We start from the raw sequence: 23,038 nt of genomic DNA, 5'->3' as shown, positions 1-23,038 counted from the left end.
GAAGCCAGCTCTGCAGCCATGGGGTAGGGTCCAATGAGCCCATGAGTTGGCTCTGAGATTTGCCTGGGCTGACCTGAGTTCCGAAGGTCCAGGTTCTGGCTAAAAGACTAACTGATATATATATATAATTTTTTTTTCACATATTGCCTTGTATGTTGATGAATATATTTCATATTTCATAGTTTAGTAGATATCAATTTTTATCACACATATTTTATGTGCATGATAAACCTTATTCTAAAATTTGTTATTGTTAGCACTTTTGAAACTTATGGTTCTTACCAGTTAATATAAAATACCTGGTTAGAATGTATCAGTCATGTATTTTAAAATAACAATTATTTTTATCAGGTAAAATTTAAAAATAGTTAGTTGGTATAACAACGATACAACTAAAATTGGTCCACTCTTGTTGGCATATCTCCTCATGTGTAGTAAATTTTATAAGGATGTTGGGTCCACATGGAGATCTTGGAAAAGAAGAGAGGTAAAAAGTCATTTATGCTACAAAAAATTCTCCTCGTAGAGAATCACAAACAGGGGTTCATTTTATATCTTAAAATAATTTTAATAACATTCCTTCTTTGGATTGGAGGTTGCAAGAGGACTCGAAAGGTTGTTTTTCTGATCTTCCTGAACCTTATATCGTGGCTGCATACAACAATGACTTTCGTGATTCTGATGACAAGGATAAAATAAATAACCTAACAACTAAGACTGAATTCTTGGTGCCACAATTGGTAGTTTGATAAATCTACAAACAAAAGTTATTACCAACATTTGTTAATGGCGAATCTTTAAGCTAACGACACGAGTTGAAGGAAAGAATTGGAGGCAATGGTAGTTGTTCAATTTTTAGAAATTATATTTACTTCTGAAACGTACTTTACTAATCGTAACTATTTCTGTGTTAGAAGTTACATGGTCTACACCACTAATCATGCAGATGGTAGAACACATGGAGGTACTGTGGTTCTTGTTAAGCATACTTTAACGCATCAACTGTTTCCCGGTTTTAGCTGGACCATATTCAAGCGATCTCGATTCAAATATTGGACTGGCCTATTGTAATATCTGCAGTTTATTGTTCTCCTTGTCACACAATCACAAATAACTTGATTTGGAAATCTTCAGCACTCTAGATCCCCATTTTATTGTGGAGGGCAACTGGAACGCGCAGCATGTACTCTGGGGCTCTCAGCTCTAATGACCTGAGGGAGGGCTTTGAAGGACAGTGTTGACCTATGGGAAATATAATTTCTGTATCACAGAGTACATACTAGCCTAAAGATGTAACAAAGGTGTCTGACTTACAAGACTTTTATGTTGAGTTTCTCTTTTTTACACTAATGTTGAGAATAATTATGATTTCTCATATGAACATTTTGACTGTCACCTAACATGGAAAATTATATGAGAGAGAAAAACAGAATGCAATAAAATAAATATTAGGCTTAAGCAGTTGAATGGGTACTAAGAATGAGGTCTGTGTTGTCGTTAAGTTAAACTGTTGCTGTATAAGGTAGTTTTAAAGCCAATATGAGGCTACAGGAAACAACTTTAGGGTATGGCAAACAATAGCAATATCGACACCATCCAATGACTCCAGAATAAAATTCCGAGGGACATATCAGAGGTATCATGATTTGTTATGTTTTCCAATAGGATAACAGTGAGGATGTGAGATGACTGAAAAGATTGCATGTTTGGATCCTGATACTACACAGATTAACAAACCCTGGTGGCTGTGCCACCAGGTATGTTAACCCGTGCAACCGGGAGCTTGGCTTCCCTCCACCAGTGGCAGTTCTGATCGTGACTTGGTAGTGCCACGCGAGACACCATGATGGGACCTGGTGAGGATGAGGGGTATATTCCTGGTTCCTGTGCGAACTGGAACAAGGTTGCATTCCCCTTGTTAGGTGACCTAAATTGGTCGACTTATTTGGGTACAAGTCTGAATTTCTACGTTGCGTAAGACATAATTTTGATTGGTATGAGTGTAGCACTGATATAACTTTAAATTAGTTCGTTTTCTGAGGCATTCAGTCATGAACGGTGCTGTCAAATCTGGACTAGGTGTGGGGTTTGCGCTTATGCGGTTTTGGTCAGTTAGTTTGAGGGAACCATGTTAGGTTGGATGTGAAGATGTCCGTTTGAGGCCTACGTGAATCCAAAATTTGATATGTATTTTACTGATGCAAATGTCTGCTGAGGCATTTACATCAGTGGCATCCTGACTAAGGCCTGGCTGATGACTGTGAGATGTAATCAGTTAGAGGATCTAAGATGATCTCTGGTAAATCCCCTTAGGGCTCGGAATGGAGAGGGTGGTGTGGCAACTAGTAACGTTACAAGGTGGGTGGTGTCTTCCCCTACAGGGTTGGGATGATCCAGAGACTGTTATGTGGTAAATATTGTTCTTTTCTTGTTTTACTGACTGTTGTGTTGACCATTTATAACTTTTTTCTGTTTCATTACTTGATTTATGTGTTCTTTGTAACAGACTTTGTGAGCATTGTTAGTTATATTTTATTCATTGTACTTTTAAATGTATTATGCTTTGTTCAACTTTTCCTGTACTGTCTCGAGAGTTATCTCTGGATAACTCTCTTTCATGTCATTACTACTTTATACGATTTACTTATAGTTTTGTTACTTGAGAAACCGATTGTAAATAAAACAGTATAACCTACAAACTTTTAACCCTTTGAAGACCACTTGACAATTTTTTATCAGATTCAGTTTTATGCTAAAAAGACAAACTCGTGATTTTTCATCAACCTCATTTTATGTGAGAAATGTTTTGGCAAAATTTCATGAGTATCAAAATGACATTTGTAATGATGGCAGTTCGCTTGATAGAGGTTACATTTGTTAATGTTTAAAAATGCACGTGACATCGCAATTAATATTTGGGTGGTAAACAATAAAAAGTTATTATTTTGAACATAACAACTGATTATGTTTTTATTTTTAGATAATATCTAATTGTGTTTGTTGGGTAATAACGCAAATATCATTTGTTTATTATTGTTCTCAGTCGAACGTGAAATCATACTTCATTCAGAGTGAAAAGGAGTGCTTTATTTTACTTAATTAGTTTTTTATAATATTGTATTTATTGCTGTATTGCATAGTTTGTAGATTAGCTGAGAACAATTCATCATTGTTTTTAGTTGTTTGCGACGTTCAGATCGTAATATTACACTTAATTCATCATAGTGTTTTCTTTTCTTTTTTTCAGCAATATATTTAGCTACAACATGCCAAATGGGTGGTGTATTTCAAACACGAAGTGAAATTGAACAGGAACTTAGGAATGTTTAATCTGATAGTGATTTGTGTAGACAGTTCTAAAAAAATTAATTTTATAAATTTGACTAAAATTTATCAATTTCTGGCAAAATCATGATTGCCAGAGTAAAATTGTTTCTTGATTGAGTTAAGAGACTTCAAACTCATTCTTTTTATTTATTTCTGTTTTTGGGTTCATGAATCTTTAGAAATATTTTTAAAAAAGATATGACCACAAAAAACATTTCTAGTTGATAATGCATTGGTTTCCCTACAATTAAAGAAACTGCTAAAAAATATTGGTAATAAAAAATGTACAAATTTTTCAGCAAAAGCTTACAAATAATCTACTTTTTTTTATCAACAACAATATAAGTATGCAATTTTTTTCTAACAATCTCCAAAAAAGGTTTAGTTTTCAAAAGGTCAATAAAAACAACACAGAAACCAAATAAAAATGTTTAAAATATGAGGGCGGTTCAGAAAGTAACCTCATTTTGGCTATAAATAAAAAACCTGCACAGATAAAAATATTTTATTACATACAACTTAAAACTATAGCTTTTAACTATTTTTCAACACAGTTGCCATTTAAATTCAAGTATTTTTCATAGCATTTCACTAATTTACAAATACCTTTTTCATAAAATTCAGCCGCCTGGGTACCTAGCCAACTTTTCACAGCATTTTGAAGTTCATTGTTGTCATTGAAGTGCTGCAATACAAGCCATTTCTTCATGTGAGTGAAGAGATGAAAATCAATCTGCACCAAGCCCGGGCTTTAAGGGGGATGATCTAAAATGTCCTATTGGAATTGATTCAGAAGTTCTTGAGTTCTTCAAGCATGGGGATGACTGTTGTCATGCAAAAAAAAACACCGGATGACAGCATATCGCGGCATTTGTTCTGAATGGATGCCTAAGGTTTTTCAAAGTTTCACAGTAGACTGCTGAAGTAGCTGCTTGGGTCGCAGCACTTTGATGATGATGACGAACTTCAAAATGCCATAAGAGGTAGGCTAGGTACCCAAGTGACTGAATTATATGAAAAGGTATTTATAAATTAGTGAAACGCTATGACAAATACTTGAATTTAAATGGCGACTAAGTTGAAAAATAGTTAAAAGCTGTAATTTTAAGTTGAATATAATAAAATATTTTTATCTATGCAGGTATTTTTATTTATAGCCAAATGGCGGTTACTTTCTGAACCACCGTCATATAAGTAAAAGTTAAAACAAAAAATGTACAGTAAACAAAATTAGAGCATGGCATATAAATAAATCTATTAATTACATTATACAACATCTGTAATCTATTAATAAAAATGCTAATTAAAACAATTGATATTTTTTTTGATAAATGTGAATACATTTTACACAGGAAAAACGAGACAGGTAGAAAGAAAATTTTTAAAACATGTGAAGGCATACAAAAAAAAATGTAGCTAACGATTTATTAAAAAAAACAAGATCATAAATAATATATTTAAAAACTATATATATAATTCAATGATAAAAAAAATTTGATGAAAATATACATTTTTTTATAGCAACAATATTTATGTTTTTTATCAACTGACTAGTGCAATTTTAAATTCAATATTATTTATAAAAAGTAATTTCTGATGGACCTGTGAAAATTTCTGATGGACCTGTGATGGACTGTTTAATATTTACTGCCTACATAGCTTTAATGATTTGATTAAATAACTAAACAGTGGTATAAACAGCAAATATAATCATCAGTACCCCATTAGCTATTAGTAAATCCCAACAGTACAACACTGAATACAAGTTTGTTTAATTTTGGCAATTTAAAGAAGCCAGTTTATTAAATCTAGCTTCAGCTGTAGGCAATAAAAAAAAAAATATTTCTAACATGTAATATTTTAATCTTAATTATTTAGAGAATTGTTCAAAGAAATTTTAGGCTGTGTAGGATGTAAGGATGTATGTATGTAGGCTATGTAGGATGTCACTTACTATCTCACAAATAACCAATTCTTTAACTTTCACTCCAAGAAAATAAAACTTATAATGAGAAAATGAAAACTTTTTCTTAATATGAAAATTAAAGTCATTAAAGTTTTTGACAGTTTGAATGATTGTTAATAATTCAATCATATAACGACCATAATTAAATTTATACACAACTTTGCAATGGGATATTTATCTTGAAACCTTTGGTTAATTAACTATACCAATGAACTTCTAAAAAGAGGGGAAAGATAACCTACTAAATCCAGAATTTTTGTCACTTTGAATATATAAAAATAATTTCTATTACTGACATTTTTTTTTTAATTTTGTAGTTATGATGACTTGACTGCTTATTACGTATATTTCATAATTTTTCATTATCTGAATTTTCATGAAAAAGTTTCTATCAGTCTTTATTTTTTAAAAATAATTTAGGTTAGAGGGCATTTTTAATTAATTTATTTTTTGATGCCAGACAATACATAATAAACGCTTTTTGCAGGTTGACCCGCTTAACTTACAGTAATATAAGATGACATTATTCTATTCCAACTGTAAATCAAGTCATTATATGTGACATTCATTCAACATATATCAACCAGATAGCACAGCATATTCTGAAATCAACTGTTGGTAGATCACAGATAAGACCAATGCTGTATCATCAGCATTACAATTTTGTTGTTAGTGATTTGTGTCTATGTAATAGTATTTATCAAGTTCTTGGCAATTAAAAAAGCTGAACTAATTGTTCTACTATATAATCATTTTTAACTTCTAGGATAAACAAGTATTACAGCCTTTTTTTGTTCTTTAAGCTCTACTGTAGCTGAAATATCTATTTTTGATTTTTTTCTTGCAATTTTATTTTTTGTTCTAAATCTAGCAGAAATTTATTTTTTTCCTTATAATACTACCATATTTGAAATTTTTGCCCATAGTTCATTTATATACTGATTTAGCTTATTATTTCCTAATTTAGCTTTTTGTTTTAAAATACTGGATAACTATAATCATAACCCAATTTGTTTCTTGATTACCCAGAAATATTTTTATCTCAATGAGTCTACTTTAAATTGATTTATAATGTATTATATCACAATCCATATATTCCCTCAAAGTGACTGGCACTTCTGAGCAGTAACAATCAGTTTATGACAATGAAGATTTACTAGTAATTAATTGATGATTAATACAGGGCATTGGATTTGCATTTTCTATTGCCATGTGATAAAAACAGTTTAGATATATAGCAGCCTTAAACAATCCAACTTACAATCATTAAAATTCTATATCCCTCAAAATATGAATTATTTATAAACCCCAGAATTGCACTTATGTAGCATTTTTGCAATTGCAGTTGCTACTCTTTGCTTTTGAACAGAGATCCATCCAATGAAAATTATCTCATTTATACAAAAAAAGAATGCTAAGCAAGAAGTTTAATGCTTCATTTGGTTTGAATTGTATAAACTAATGCTATTACAGCATTTCAAACAGCCCAAAAACAATCATATTTACAACTGTTTCAGTCACAAAAAAAAACTGGTTGGCCTGCCAGTAAAAATTCAATCACTGGTAAAAACTGAAAATCATGATTGATAGATATATAGATAAAAAACAGTTTTTAAAGTATTGTAATACTTCACAGGTTCAATTAATGAATTAAAAATTGATGAGTCCAAACCTGAAGAAATCATACTTCTAATTCTAGTTGAAATACAGATTTAGATGATAAACAGCATGCCAGTGTATAGATACTTATAATACATTGCTCTGATGAAAATAACGTATCACTAAATTTAGAACAGTTTAATATAACATGTGATTACTTTAAAGCTAAAAAGTGGTAGGAGAGAAAATTTAGTTTTTTTTGTTATATTGGAAAAAACTAATTGCCTGAAATTTCGAATCTAACTACCTGAGATGGACACGATTTTCATTTTAAATTAGAAGAGTTATTACATCTCCAAATTAAAGATATGATTTTGACATCGTTCAGTGCTATATGTACACGGTGGAACAGTGTACACAGTAGGTCTGAAAAGTTCCCAAACTAAATTTCTGTAGTTGATACAAGTTTCACTATCTCTTGCCCCCTTCCTTGGTTCCTTTGTTGTCTGAGAGGACAACCAATGAACTATGTTGTACAATGTCTGACGAGTGTGTGTACAAAATTTCATCATGTTTTGTCACTCCAGTCTCGAGTTATATTCAGCCGCATACATTGTGTTCATGTGACCTTGTGCAAGCTCGCAACATGGAACAGAGAAGCACGATAAAATTTTATATTCAACTTCAAAAATCTTTGGTTGAAACTTATTGTATGATACAGCAAGCATTCACTGATGGAGCTGCTTCTCGTACTGCAACATATATGTGGTGGAAGCAGTTTAAAGATGGAAGAGAGTTGTTGGATGACGATACACGAAGTGTGAGGCTGTCAACTGCTGTTAACAATGAAAACATTGTGAAAGTGTGCATGCTCCTGCTTGAACAACCTCACCTTACCCTTCGGGCTATAGCAGAAGAGCTGAACATCATTAAAGACACGGTATGTACAATTCTAACAGAAAAAATTGAATCACCGAAAGGTGTACTGTCGTTTCATTCCACACTTCCTGACCGAACAACAAAAAAACAGGTGCGTCTTTCTTGCGCCCAAGACTTTGAAACTGCCGATAGTAATCCAAATTTTTTGCAAACAATTGTACTGGGGATGAAAGCTGGTGCTTCATGTATGATCCACAAATGAAGCATCAATCTGCTGCTTGGTTGAGTCCTGGAGCCCAAAGACAGGTGAAAGTCAGGCAGCAAAAATCAAGAATGAAAACAATGTTGATTGCATTCTCCGACTCAATGAGCCTGATTCATCATGAATTTATCCCAACTGGTGAAATCGTGAATTCTAAATTTTATTTGGAATTCTTAATTTTATAATGAAATGCCTGATGCGTCCCGTCGAATACAGCCTGAGTACCAGGATCTGGGCAGTTGAACTCTCTTGCACGATAATGCCATAGCACACATGGCAACAGTTTTAACACATTTTACACCGCAAATCAAATCACTGTCTTATCCCACCAGCCTTATTCACCCAACTTGGCTTCAGCAGACTATTTAGTGATTTCTCCAGAGCGTTTGATGGGCTCTACCGACACTGCAACCACTCGTTGCAGTATAACTAGAGAAAGGTTCTATGTAGAGGGCCGATGTGAGTAAATTCATTTATCTTTAAATCTGTATTTTTATTTAATTTAGTTCAGGAACTTTTCAGACATACTGTGTAATGCAGAAAAGAGTATCGCCACAGGTCCATCTAGTATATTGAAATTAAATAGCCAGAAAAAATAGATTCAATCAAAATCAGAGCCTTACAGCACCAAACTGTATTCAAGCACATAGTTTATGGTCTGTGCAGATCTTTGAACCCTAAATCCTTTGCATGGTAGATGGGAGCTATTAAAAAAATAACACAAAATAGTTTTTAAAAAACTATTACTAATAAAACAGACCATTGTAAAATGGTGGTCTTTCAATAAAATTTGTAAAAAGTTGTGAAACTATTCTCATAGACAACCAATAAACTGCTTCATACTGTCCCAGTGCTTCAACATTTCCTGTTAATGTACAATATCGTTTATCAGTTCAAGCTGTTAAATATTTGCAAGTAAATTAATAATGATCCTGATCAAGCATGTTTTTTTGGCTTGGGATAAAAATACTGAAATCTTACCTTATCAAACCAGTAAATAAATTAGCGCAGCAGAATATTTTCTTTTGACATTCATGAATGGTATCCCAGAATGAGACATTTACTTGTCCATTTTGAAAATTGAGAAAGTTAATAATTCAGAGAATTAAAGAAAAAGTATAACTTCTTAAATCGACTCTTACAGGATTATTTGTTTTGTGTAGAAAAAATCCTTTTGTAAAATTTTACTATTTTTAAATTTCTTCATATTATACATGGAATGGTACACAATGCAATGAAAAAAAAGATACAACTATAGGGCAAGTTTTTTCAGTTCATCTTAACAACTCAGAATATTGTTACTTTTTAATGTTATTATACAGTGTTTGGAGACAAACATCTTTCAGCCATTTAAAATCTGTTAGTAGTGTTACAAACAAAAAATTTCCAAGCATCTTCTGATGCCCTGGGTTGCTACAAAATATTCAGCTCTTGGATGATTGTATCGGTGAGTTAGCAGTTTATAGATCCTTGGGCGTATTAAAAGATCTTTTATTATATTGCTTTTAAACTTTGAAATTTTATAACAAAAAATGCACGAGATAAATATTAAGATATAATCACTGAAGTAATAATGAACCACTGAGGCAAATACAAAATGAAGTTAAGAACATATAAAAAAATCACTGCCCAATTTTGACCTGCAATCAAGTTATGACTACGTCATTGAAATTAAAGAATGTCTCTATGAAACCACAATTAGTGTTACTGAGCTTTAGATTTTACTATAACTAATCAGCTACTTTTATCCAGGGTACATTTAATATACAACTATACTTTCAGTTGCCAAGAAAAATTATTAATTTTTTTAAATGAATTAGGAGGTGTTGGTAAAACATTTTTAATTAGCATATATTTCTCAAAGATTTGATTTGAAAAAAAAATGCATTAGCAATGGTATCATCCAGGGTAGTGGCTACTTTACTGCAAGGAAGGAAAAATTTTCCAAATCTATATAAGCACAATGAATGGCAATAAAAATTTCTCTGATAGGAGATGTTATTGTAAAATGTTCACTAATAGTGTGTTAAAACAAATATGAGGATAATAAAACCTAATTTTACCAATAAATGAAATTTTCCTGAATTTCTGCTTTTAAATGACGACTTTATATATGAAAATGGAAATTTATTTACTTACTTCAATGAACAGAATATGGTTAAAAGTTTTAATTCATTTACTCATAAGATTTATTAAAACATAAAAAATCTGAAAAGTGAAATTGTTAATTGGTTTTTGTTGAAGGGGACAACAAAAAGGGGTAAATTTTATTAAAACCCTGGTTTTAAAATAAATTAATAGGAAGAAGGAAATTATCTAAAAATCCATTAACATAATTTTATTGAAGATGATGCTCTTGATTTCCTGTTGAATTTTTAAATTTATAGGAACTGGCTGGTTTATCTCCACATATACTAAAATTAAAACTTACCTATCCCATTATGTTATTAAAAAACCTTAACCCCCCTACATTTTTGTAATGGTACAAGACTTCATATCCCATCTTTGAACAAATTTAAGATCGAAGCTATTCGTCAAGTTGAAACAGTAATTATACCAAAAACTCCTCTCATTCCTTCCAACTTTCCCATCTGATTTAAAAGACTTTAAATTCAGTAAAAACAGCATTCACTATAAATAACAATAAATAAATTACAGACAAATCTTAAAGCTGTTGGAGTAAATTTGGAAAAGTGATGTTTTTTCCCCATGGCAACTATCTGTGGCATTATCAAGAACAGGTGTTCTATCAAACCTTCATATTCATTGATCTAAACTTCAAGCCAGGAATAAGGTTTAAGGAGATTTTTTAGTAGCATAAAAAAGATGATACAGAAATGAATTTGAAACGGACTGAGAAATGTTGGGTACAGGAACTAGTTATGTAAAAATCTAATTAAAATATTTATCTTTTTACCACTACTCTTACTCAAATTTCCTTTTTACTGAAAAAATAAATATAAATATCTTCTTAAAGCGAATACAAAAGGATTAATATTTAAGTCAACCACCAACACCTGATCATGAATGCTAATTCACTCAGCTCAACAACAGAAGTAATGCAGCTGATATAAGACTCAGTTATTATAAACTTTTTCATAAAAGAAAAACTCGTTGTACAGTTCAGTGCAAGAAGACCAACTTTTCATTAATTTAATTTGGTTTAATATTGCTAACAATAGATACCGCAGGTAAAGAAATGTCAATGTTCCAACATGCAGAATCATAATTAATCACGCTTCTAACTTAACCCGCTTAAAAGTTTATCGACCTTAAATTGAACACAACTCAAGAATGACTTAACCAATCAATCTTCACCAAATTTTCACGTGCACAACTTCAGATTTTCAAGGCACAAAATTTGAGCTTTAAATTGAGCATAACAAATCAAGAATGACTATCTTCATCAAATTTTCAGATACACTAATAGAGTATAACTAATTTTCAGCAAAATTAATCTACTACAGGGTGTCCCTTATAAAACGCAACCCATTAATCACTCATCCATGAAATATCAAAAGTCAAACTTACCCCCCTACTCGCTACTGAAATGGACTCGTCCAACATCTGAACATCGCGGCGACGCAGTGGAACACTACCGATAGTAACAACAATGCGATCATAACGTTCAGTGTATTGCTAGAGACAAGATGGTGTTTTCATTGTCGAGTCGTACTTCAGTACGAAATCAGTGGTTGCAGTGCAAGATTTGTTTCGCCAAAAGTAACCAGATAAACCTGCTCCTAACAAAACATCAGTATTAAGGTTAGTCGCAAAATTTAGAGAGACCGGTTCTGTTAATAACAAGGAACATAAAAGATGAATCAAAGACCGATTACTCGCCTTGCCAAATAAATCGATCAGACGTTTGTCTGCTGAAATTAATTTGTCTAAATCTACTGTTAATCGGGCGACCAAATGATTATAATTACGACCTTATCGCATTCAAAAGGTTCATCGACTTCTTGAGCCCGACAAAGAAAAACGGCTACAATATTGTCAACGGTTCCGTCAATTTCTGCATGAGGGAATTAATGTTATGGATTCGTTATTTTTCACAGATGAAGCACGGTTTCATTTGAATGGCTACGTAAGCAGCCAAAACAGTAGAATTTGGAGTGCTGAAAATCCCCACGTTTATCACGAAAAACAATTACACCCGCAGAAGTTGGGCGTGTGGTGCACAACATCGCGGAAGAAAATAATCGGTCCTATTTTTTTCGAGTACACCATTAATGCAGAACGATATCAGGATATTTTATTTCAGTTCATCGCACTCTTGGAAGAGTAAGACGGACACTGCTGGCTACAAAATGACGGTGCGACATCGCACTATGCAGGTTCAACTTCTGATTTCGTCGAGGAATTCTTCGGTAATCGTGTTATCGGTCGAGGCTTGTGGCCACCAAGATCTCCAGATTTGACTGCGGCTGATTTTTTTCTACAGGGTTACCCCAAAGAAAAAGCCTACAGCAACAAACCACGAACACTTGAAAGTCAATATTGAACAAGCTGTATTAAATATCCAGCCACAAACTTTGAAAAAAGTTGCAAGAAACGCTGTAAAAAGAATTGAAGCTTGTATTTAAGAAGATGGCGGCCACTTCCAAAATTTACTTTAAATGTAAAGTAATGGATGGTAATAATAAAAATTACATTTACATTTACACATGCCTTTTTATTACTTCAATACCTACCAATATAAGATTGGGTTGCGTTTTATATGGGACACTCTGTAGTTCTGGAGATTTTCAAGCCACAAACTTTACACATAGGCATATAAATATATAAGAACCCCAATTTAAGTGAATGATATTTTTGTACTCCTCATACCTAAAATGTAAAGAAAATTCATATTTACCCCTCACTCCCACCACACAACCTACCATAATACCGTATGTTTCTTCAGTCAGTAAAATAAACAAAAAAACTACCATTTCGTAAATGAAATGTATACGATATTTAAATCATTTTTATTACCTGCCGTCCAATTTCCTGACCCTTGTGGATTGCCACTAATCCATTTTCAGCAAAAACATAGTCAAGTTCATTTAAGACTGAAAAGAAATAAAAGTAAAAATAGCATATTTAAACTATCAAAAATTTATTTTTGTTTTTTCTTTTTTTAAAACATTTTACCATACTAAATAATAACAACATATACTTTCTGGATTGTACATTTTTAAGAATACTACATCAATAAAACAAAAAAAAAAAAAATTGTAAATAAAAGTGACTGAATATAAATCTGCTCAGTTATTAATTACATACACAATTTAATATTTTTTTTTTTAAATAAATTAAACTGTTCAAAAAGGATTGGCGAATAGGTTCTGGATCTAGAAATTTCAGGAATCAGATTTTTGAGGTACGAGGGTTATTTTTTTTCAAGGTCCAATCGGTCACGAAATTAAAACCACAGTGAAAATAAAAAATTTTTATTTGTAACAAGTACTTACATAGTTACGCTATTTCTCTTCATAGTCGCCACTCCGATTTAGACATATGTCGTAGCGTGGTACCAACTTTCCAATACCCTCATCATAGAACAGAGCTGTCTGTGTTTTGCCATGTTTCTATGCTAGTCTGCAGCTTGATGTCTGTGTCAAAATGTTGTCCTCTTTGTGAAAAAGCCACAATTCAGAATACACATGGCAGCTGTAACAAACAAGCTTCTGCAGCGTTTTCGTTGGGAAGTGTTTGATCACCCATCATACAGCTCGGACTTGGCTCCGTTCTATGCCGAGGGTATTGGAAAGTTGGTACCACGCTACGACAAATTTCTAATCGGAGTGGCGACTATGTAGAGAAATTGCACAACTATGTAAGTACTTGTTACAAATAAAAAATTTTTTATTTTCACTGTGGTTTTAATTTCGTGATCAATCAGACCTTGAAATAAAATAACCTTTGTATTAATTCTAAGTATCATCTTAACATACTGTTCATAATCTGTTTTGCTTTATATTTAAGTAAAATAAATTTTACGTTCATAGAATTCTAGAAAACAGTTGTTAAAGTAATACATAAGCATTCTGTAACTGGATAAAAGTAGTCTCTCTCTTTGCTTTCTACATTTAGTTTTTATTTTTATATCACAACTGATTAAAGATTAATCACTAATATTATTTATTAAGATTTATGTTGTTATCATATGCTTTTCACAGAAGCAGAAATAAATTAAAACTAATAAAAACTAATAAACTAATAAAAACTAATAAATAAATAAAAACTCATAAAAATAAAACTAATTTCATGAGTTTATATTAGAAATTAAATTACCTTTTTTATAAAGCTGTCTATAATTACTGTTCTTATCGTAAATATAAAATTAAAATAGATTCATAAATGTTGAAGATTTAATACTGAGAGTTAGTTCATTTTAAGATAAGCCTTACATTCTATTTTAATTACGCTATGCAACATGATTCATGCAACATATTTCTGTAATTTTATATGTTGCTAATTTATGTGCTGATTTCAGATCTGTAATTAGTTTTTTCTGTTGCATATAATATTTTACAAATCAAATGAATTCATTTTTACTTCCTTGTACAAAGTAAAGGGAGTATTGTGATCATGAAAAATTTTGGTTTTCAAATTTCAATGGAAATATCCATTTTGACCATCCCTGAATTCATTTTCCCTAGTTTTGGTGTGACATCTGTACATACATATCTATATACCTTGCATAACTCAAAAACGGTTAACTGTAGGATGTTGAAATTTTGGATTTAGGACTATTGTAACATCTAGTTGTGCACCTTCCCTTTTGATTACAATCGACTGAACCAAATCTGTTCAGAAAAGCCCAACATCCAAAAACATTTGAATTTTGAACTTTTTCTCAACTGCAGAAATAAGCCCAGACTGAGAGCTTTTCATATGTGGTACTTATTTTCATTGGTTCTAGAGTTATAGCCAATTAAAATTTTAACTAATGAAATATTTGGTTCTTCCAGGGGGAAGGCACAATGGTTCGAATCAGACTCTTTCTTTTTTTTTTTAATTTAAATATATTGATTTATTAATAATTATTATCCTCAGGTTGTAAAAAGATGTTTACAATAAATAATTATTCAATAATAACAATAAAAGAAAATATGAAGAAAAAAATCAGTTACTAATAAAATTTTACGTACTTTTAAAAATGTGTACATGTAATTTAATAGGCATTATTACATATGTGTATGTGCAATAGATTTGGTGAAACATCTGATTATTTAATATTAATTGAAAATTATAATTTAGAATCTTATTATTTTTGGATTTTCTAGTTTAATTTCTATTTAATTTGAATTAATCTTGACTTTCTGTTTAATTTTATTTACATTAAAATTCACTACAGAATGACTGAAAAATAGACCCTCACAAGAACAACATATACACTGAGGCATACATGCCCGATCTTTAACAAGTTACAAAAGATTCTTATCTTTTAGTTCATTACTCCTCTGATATTGTCGGACAATATTTTCCCTAAGTTGGAGTTGATCATCATTTCTTTTATTTTTTTTGTTACAAATCATTTAATCACTGCTGTTTGATTTGATATAATTCTTCTGCTCTTAATTTGTGTACACGTTCTATAGTTTTCAAATTTTCTCTCTATATTCACCATCTTTTCCTAATCGTTTTATTCTTTCCTTGGTCTCAACATTTTCTCCCTCTTTATATTTATCATCTTCTCTTTAATCTTTTTATTCTTTCTTTGGTTTTAACATTTTCTTACTCTTTATGTTTATCATCTCTTGTTTTTATTCTACCCTTGTTCTTAACATTTTCTTCCTCTTAATATTCATTTTCTTGTTGCTTTTTTGAAATATATTTCTTCATGTTATTTTTCTTTTTCATTTCTTTCTTTTTCATTTTTGACTATTCACCAAATAATACAGTAATAAAAACTGAATGTTTTACACAGTAAGGTTGAAATTAACATCCGTAACCAGTATACAGGAATTCACTAAACAGAATAGTTCAATTACTATTAACTTTTAATTATACGACACACCAGAAATCTAAAACTTTTGTCAATCAGCAATTCACAAAGATATGAATAATACTTATCTAGTAATATAAGTAATAAAGGGACTTTTACTCTATCCTAATATTTTATGTAAAATTGTTGAATTAATAATCGTATAAATATTTGATGTTAATAAAAACTAATATTTCAGCAATTATTTAACTATGCACTTTATTAAAGAATTGGAGGATTGTACCTCACTTTCAAATGAAATGAGTTTACATTAAGTGCAGCAAAAAATGTGTATATGCAATTTAATAGGCGTACAAGGAAGTCATGTAGTGTCCACATCAGATTTTTTATTTTAAGCTAAATTCCACAAAGGGAACTTATATTGGAAGGGAGGGAAATCTCATTTTCATAAGAGAGATTACACTTCTTACACCTAGCTATTAGGTTAGCTAGCTACCTAATAGCTGGCTATTAGGTAGGAAACGTAGTTCATTGTTGACATGCTATCGTGCTGTGAAGTTATATTTGTGCTGTCATATGTAGTTTAAGTAGTTTCTTTAGAAATGAGTTCTCGCAAGTATTTGAATAACCCAAACATGTTGTGTTATATTTGTGGTAGCTATGTAACTGCTAAGCAAAGACAGGACATTAATAGTTTCGTGAGAAATTTCTATTATGCATATTTCAGTACAAGGCTTGATGATGATGGCAAAAGTGGAGCACTGCACAAGGTATACCGTACATATGTTGAGGGTCAAGAAAGTGGAAAAATAATGCAAAAAACGAATGCCTTTTGCAATCCCAGTGATTTGGTACCACGAAATCAAGTTAACAATTGTTATTTTTGTATGGTTAATATTCAAGGTCATAATGCAAAAAGTAAGAAGGATATACAATATCCAAACATTCCTTTGGCCTTACGACAAGTTATGTATAATGAATTTGTCCCTATTAGTTCCACCTCCCATTCTTAAAAATGTGCCACAGGAGAACAGCTCAGAAAATGAATGTAATAATGCTGATGATACAAGCCGGAAGAAAATGCTGCACCAAAATTATTCAGTCAAAATGAATTTAATGATTTAACTCGTGACTTGAATCTCACAAAAGATGCCACCCAATTGCTTGGGTCAAGACTGATAGCAAAAATCTTCTACTACCCAGAGTTTTGTTCCCATGGTATAGGACCAGAGAGAAGGAATTAATAAAATTCTTTAAAAAAGACTCTGGTTTTTGTGATTAAGAAAACAATTAGCAGAATCATTCAAAAAATGGAATCATAGCATATAATGAGCAATTTATTGCATTCAGAACAACAGAATTATCTGCTCTTGATGAGAGAGTGTATGATTGCTTCTCTCACTACATCACTTGAATGATTCTTGTAGCACATAACACACTTACATTGTAATATACACAGACTACCAGTATCAGATTTTATTCTACAAGAATTAAAATCCATTGCTTACATTAAATGGGTTATAGGCAACCCATTTTTGGATTTATTATGTAATATTTTGTTGGCTGACAAAAACATTACATAAGAAACAGACTACATCATTAGTCACAAAAGTTGGTTTGTAAACATAAAAATTTATATTTATTGACATCTTACCATCTTTTCCACCCATTTGCTCCAAAATTTTATCTAAATTTGAACCACCCACCACAGCAATAGTGCATTGTGGTTTAATTTTTTCAATGAGGAAAGTTTTTACTTCACTGTTTATTACCTGAAATAAAAATCACACTAAAATAGTAAAAATAAGAAAAAAGATCTAATAAAATAAATGGGATAACTATATTATAACAAATGAAAATTTTATGGTAAGGAAATACTTAAAAGATAACAAATCACAAAAACTTATGTAATATAATTACGTATGACCGATTTTTAACAAATTTATGAATTTTAAAAATAAATTGTTTGTTACAATAAATACACAAAAAATTAATAAAAAAGCTACTTCCTTAAATAAACAGAAACAAATGTTATGAGGATTTTTAAGCTATATTTACCCCTTGCCCCATCAGACTGGACTAGTGGTTATCTTGTCACAAATCAGCTGTTTAACAACTGATTTTCAAAGCCAAAATTTCTGAAGTTCAAATCCTAGTAAAAATTAGATGCTTTTATATGGTTTTGAATACTAGACAGTGGATACTGGGGTACTTTGGTGGTCGGAGTTAGATCAACCAATGTCTCAAGAACGGTTGGCCTGAGTCTACACAAGACTATAACTCATTTGTATGTCGTACATACCTCCTCATCTTATTGGGATGTGTGGTGATTGCTTATTATTCACTCGTTGAACAGATTACAACATACACATTAGGAAAATAAAATAATTTTATTACTTTGTATTCTTCTTTTTCAAAATGATCTATTTGGCAAATTCTTCCTTTCATTGCCTATCGATTAGTTTCTTTATCGTTCACTGGATAATTCATTTATTTATATCAAATCTATTGTTTTGCAAACTTGTTTCTGTCAGACAAAGAAAATGTTTTATTGAGAATAGAAAATTTTGATATTAAAAAACAAAACTGGAAAATGCCACCGCATTCAGATCAGACACTAAATGAATATTATTTAAAACTGAAAGGAGAGATCTATCAAATGATGACGTATGTGTGTAAATCATTAAATCTTATGTATGTGAAAAATCAACCAAAAGATTGGAAAGATGGAATATGTTGCCTGAAATAGAGAAAGATAACTCTGTAATACATATCAAAGAATTAATTTTCTGTCTATAACCCATAAAGTGGTCTGTAATTGTTTAAAACAAAATGAAATCTTCTGCCTCATAGATTACTGAGTATACAAGCAAAGCTTAACAGGAGTAGAAAAAAGTTGATTCAATATTAGAATGAGAAGAAAATGAAGCATTGGAAGAAAACCTTCTTTGCAGACTATAAAAAACACAAGGTAGCTTGAAAAAGGAAATATAAAAAAATAAATTTGAGTAAACCAGATATTAGAAAATGGTAAACCCACAAACATCATCAATAAAAAGATTAAATTTCTGGAAAAACTGACTTGTAATGAGTAGTAAGACAGATCACTGTACACAAAATCTAATTAGAAAAACTGGATTAAATCTTTTGCTCTAAGAAAATCTGAATAATGATTGCAAATCATAAGACAGAGCATTAATGTAATCATGAAAGAAACAAATGGATTGGACTGGAGGTATGTAATAAAACTGTTTATATAACTAGGAAAAGATGTCAGACCAACATTTATAGAAAAATATTGATCGAAGAAAGAAAGCTAATTATTTATGTAAAATCTTGATATAAGAAAATGAAATAAACAAAGAAACAATGAAAAAGTGCTATTTTTCTTTCACTGGTCTTCTCCAAAGAAAAATAATTACAAAATACACAAGCATATTATCTCCAGTGATGATCTAATAGTTTCAGATGAAAATATTATCATAGTATATTTCATTTTCAGATAATAACATTTCGATTTTGAGTGTAATACCTAATGAGGTAATGAAAGGTTAATCATGTTTGAAAACTAACTTCATAAGTTATGGGTTGGTAAGAGATATAACATTACCATTTTATGAAGAACAAAGGGAAACAGTAAACCAGAAGATCTCTTAAAGGAATAATAATGATAACGGTAAATCAAATGGAAAGAACAGAAAAGGAGAGAAACTTTGGATGGGCAATGGATACAATATCGGAGGGAAGTATAAAGAGGCTAATGAAATGAAATTAATATTCGGTGATGAACCAATTCTACATGTTGAAGGACCTTTTGGTAGCAATTAGTAACATCTTTTTTAGCACAGATAATGTAGTGCTGTCATTAATCGCACCATTCTTAAAAAGTTTATAAAGCCTATTTAATACCTAATGCAAAATTGTATTTAATTTTTATTCTGATGTCTGTTTAACCCTGGAGAGGTACTCTGGGGTACAGGAGTACCCCTGGTAGCTGATTAATTCCAGAAGTCATCACTAGATAACGCTAGTGATATAGTATTTATGGTAGTTTCCTAATTTTGGTGCCAGTATGTGACAAATGGTCGACCAGTGCTGTATCTGTTTATATTGCTTACAGATATCATTTGGGGTATGTCTGCACTCCTGTGTACTGTGTGCATAAGGTAAATAATTCTCATTATATATATGCTTATTATTTATAAATTAAAATGCATTAGATTTTATTAGCTGTTTGTTTGAAAAAAAAACACATTATTAGTTTTTATTTTCAGAGCATCAACATTAATTGTAGGTAATTTACTTTCAACATATCCCATTATAAGCAATTTTGTTTTCTCTTCCTTTCAAACATATTATTATCATGGCCTCTTTGAATAAAAAAAATATCTTCTATAGAAGAAACTTATAGAATATTGTTCGATGAAAATGCCAGTGATGAAGGTGGCAGCTCAGATGTAAGTGATGAGCACATAATTATTCCAAATTTTACCAATAAAACAAATGAATCTGTCACTACTGAAATCTGAATGTGTTGGAGCTTTAAGAGAGAGATCTTCCAATTTTTAAACCTGACAATACTTTAGATGTGGTTTAATTGGATTTCCTAAGAGCTGAGGACAGTGGTGATGAATGGGAAAGCAAGGATGATGATATAGGGACACCAACATTGAATATGTGAAAATTCTCCCTACTCTACAAAAATAAGAGGAGTTAATGGGTTCAAGTGGATAGGAAAAAAAGGGAAAAACTCATAGAACGCCTGCCAGAAATATTTTCATCCATGTACCTGGTAATAAAAATGCAGCTAACATTATTAGAGCACACCATTTGAAACTTGGAGCTTGTATTTTTCTAGTGAGCCTATTAGCATTATAGTAACATGTAAAAATACTGAGATCAAAACCAGAAGACCAAAATATTCTCAAAGAAACTACAACTGGACGAAGATGAGAAAATTTCAGAATCAGGATATCCATCATTTACACATGATACAAATGAAGTGAGAGATAAGAGCTCATATCGGTTTACTTTATTTTGCTGGCATCTATAAGATGGGGAGTGTAAATATCAGTGAATTGTTCGATGTTGCTTATGAAATCCCAATTTTTCGAGCAACCATGTGTGAAATGCGTTTCAAATTCTTGATATGGTGCCTTTGATTTGATGACAAACAAACACGAGAAGCGAGACACAGACCAAATGGCCCCGATACATGAACTTTTTGACCACTTCTTGAATAAATGTTCTGAACTGTACACACCTTCACAATTCTGCACCACAGATGAACAACTCGTAGAATTCTGGGGTTGTTGCCCTTCAAAATGTTCATTCCAACAAAACCAGGCAAATATGGAATTAAAATGGTAATCATGTGTGATGCCAAGATGTCCTATTGTGTTTCTGGTGAAATGTACACAGGCAAAGGTTCAACCCCAAATGACATTCCAGCAGCAGAGTATTATACTGTATGATTGTCGATCGCTATTCATGGGACAAATAGAAATTTGATGATGGACCATTGGTTCACATTTGTACCCACTTAAAAAAAATGATGTACGAATAAAAAACAACAGTGGTGGGTACATTAAAAAAAAATAAATGAGAAATACCAAAATTAATGAAAGACTGCTATGTTTACCTACAGTGATTTCTTGACACTTTTCTAAAAATAGTATCCACCTAAAAAAAATAAGAAAATTGTTTTACTATTATCTTCCACATACTCTGAAGGAGATAATCCCAATCCAGTACAGCTTCCAGAGATTATTTAATTGCACAATCTCACTAAAGGTGGTGTTTATATTTTAGAACAGTTGTGCCACACATGCACATGTGCAAAGAAAACAAACCCTTAAGATTATTCACACAACAGGCCCTTAAGATTATTCTACAATATTTTAGACATTGCTGGAGTCAACTCACTGATCTTGTTAAATGGGTCAAAACATCCAAGTAAAGAAAAAATTAAAAATAGAAGAACTTTTATAAAAAGCCGCACTTGGGAACTTGTGAGACCACAAATGCTACGCCGATTAAATTATCCAAACTTACGATCTTCACTCTACTCTCTGCTGTTGCAAATCTTAAAAATTTAAACACCATGTGAAGTAACAACTACTACCGAAGCAACAGCTGGTAGATGTTTTTCCTATGACTGAAAAAGTCACACTCAATGTATAAAATGCTACTCATTTGTTTGGAGCATCAAATGAAAATATATGCGGAGTGTACAAATTAATTATTTTTTTCTTTTATATATGTTTGCATATGTTAATACTTTACACCTATATAAATTAAGTATAAAATAAAAATTCATAATTATACATAAAAAGGTTTTTTTGTTGGTGTACACCAGTACTCCTGCGTACCTTTCCTAGCATATTTTTCATGTGTACCACTCCAGGTTTAATCTTGTTTTTGTCAAATCTACTAAATTTATAAATTAAACATTGTTCAATCATGATTTAAATAATTCAATGTTATAAAATTTAATTTTTATGACCAATGTCTTTTAAACAGGCTTTTTCTGTAACTTTTAAAATCACTTTAACTTAATATACAAAGTATCCTCAAGCATACATTATACGTTTTGTACTGAAAATGGGGGGTTTTCATTCGGTTCATTAATAAAAAATAATAAACAACATAAAATGTAAACAGCAATTGAAGTTAGTACTTTAATTAAAATAAAAAAGTTCATCTAATACGGTACCATGAGTGTATATATGCAATACAAGGATCTAATGTTATTATTAGATTATAAATATCGTACCTGTACCGGAAGGGTGAGGGTACCATCAATGTCAAAAATACAAAGTACTTCTTTTCTTGCCATAGTTACTTCAATAAATTTCAAATACGCAATATCAACAAAAAAAAGTATAGGTTGAAAGTATAAGTTCAAATATGTGAAAAACTTCATTCGTACACCAACCGACAACGTTTAACCACCGATGCCGTGGCCCAATCATAATCAGTCAGTTGTCAGTTCAGATTTGATTTATATGCATATGATTATAGTCCTCTACGTTTTACCAACACAAAAACAAATTAGCAACAAAAA

At 31.3% G+C, this 23,038-nt stretch overlaps 1 protein-coding gene across 1 annotated transcript in view; it reads right to left on the bottom strand.

The window, feature by feature from the left end:
* Positions 1–22,987, bottom strand: part of Pmm2 (phosphomannomutase) — a 34,203-nt gene extending 11,216 nt beyond the window's left edge. Inside the window, exons 1-3 of the mRNA XM_075361571.1 lie at positions 22,748–22,987; positions 17,627–17,744; positions 13,014–13,090 (exon numbers count right to left, since the gene is read on the bottom strand). Coding sequence (XP_075217686.1) covers positions 13,014–13,090; positions 17,627–17,744; positions 22,748–22,897 — 345 coding nt within the window. The 5' untranslated portion in view covers positions 22,898–22,987. The remainder of the gene's footprint in view (positions 1–13,013; positions 13,091–17,626; positions 17,745–22,747) is intronic.
* Positions 22,988–23,038: the final 51 nt, after the last annotated feature.

This window comes from Lycorma delicatula, chromosome 3 (genome assembly GCF_047948215.1).
Source record: "Lycorma delicatula isolate Av1 chromosome 3, ASM4794821v1, whole genome shotgun sequence".
NCBI lineage: Eukaryota > Metazoa > Arthropoda > Insecta > Hemiptera > Fulgoridae > Lycorma > Lycorma delicatula.
The sequence above is the reverse complement of the archived record's forward strand: the minus strand, read 5'-3'. Positions and strand labels throughout refer to the sequence as shown.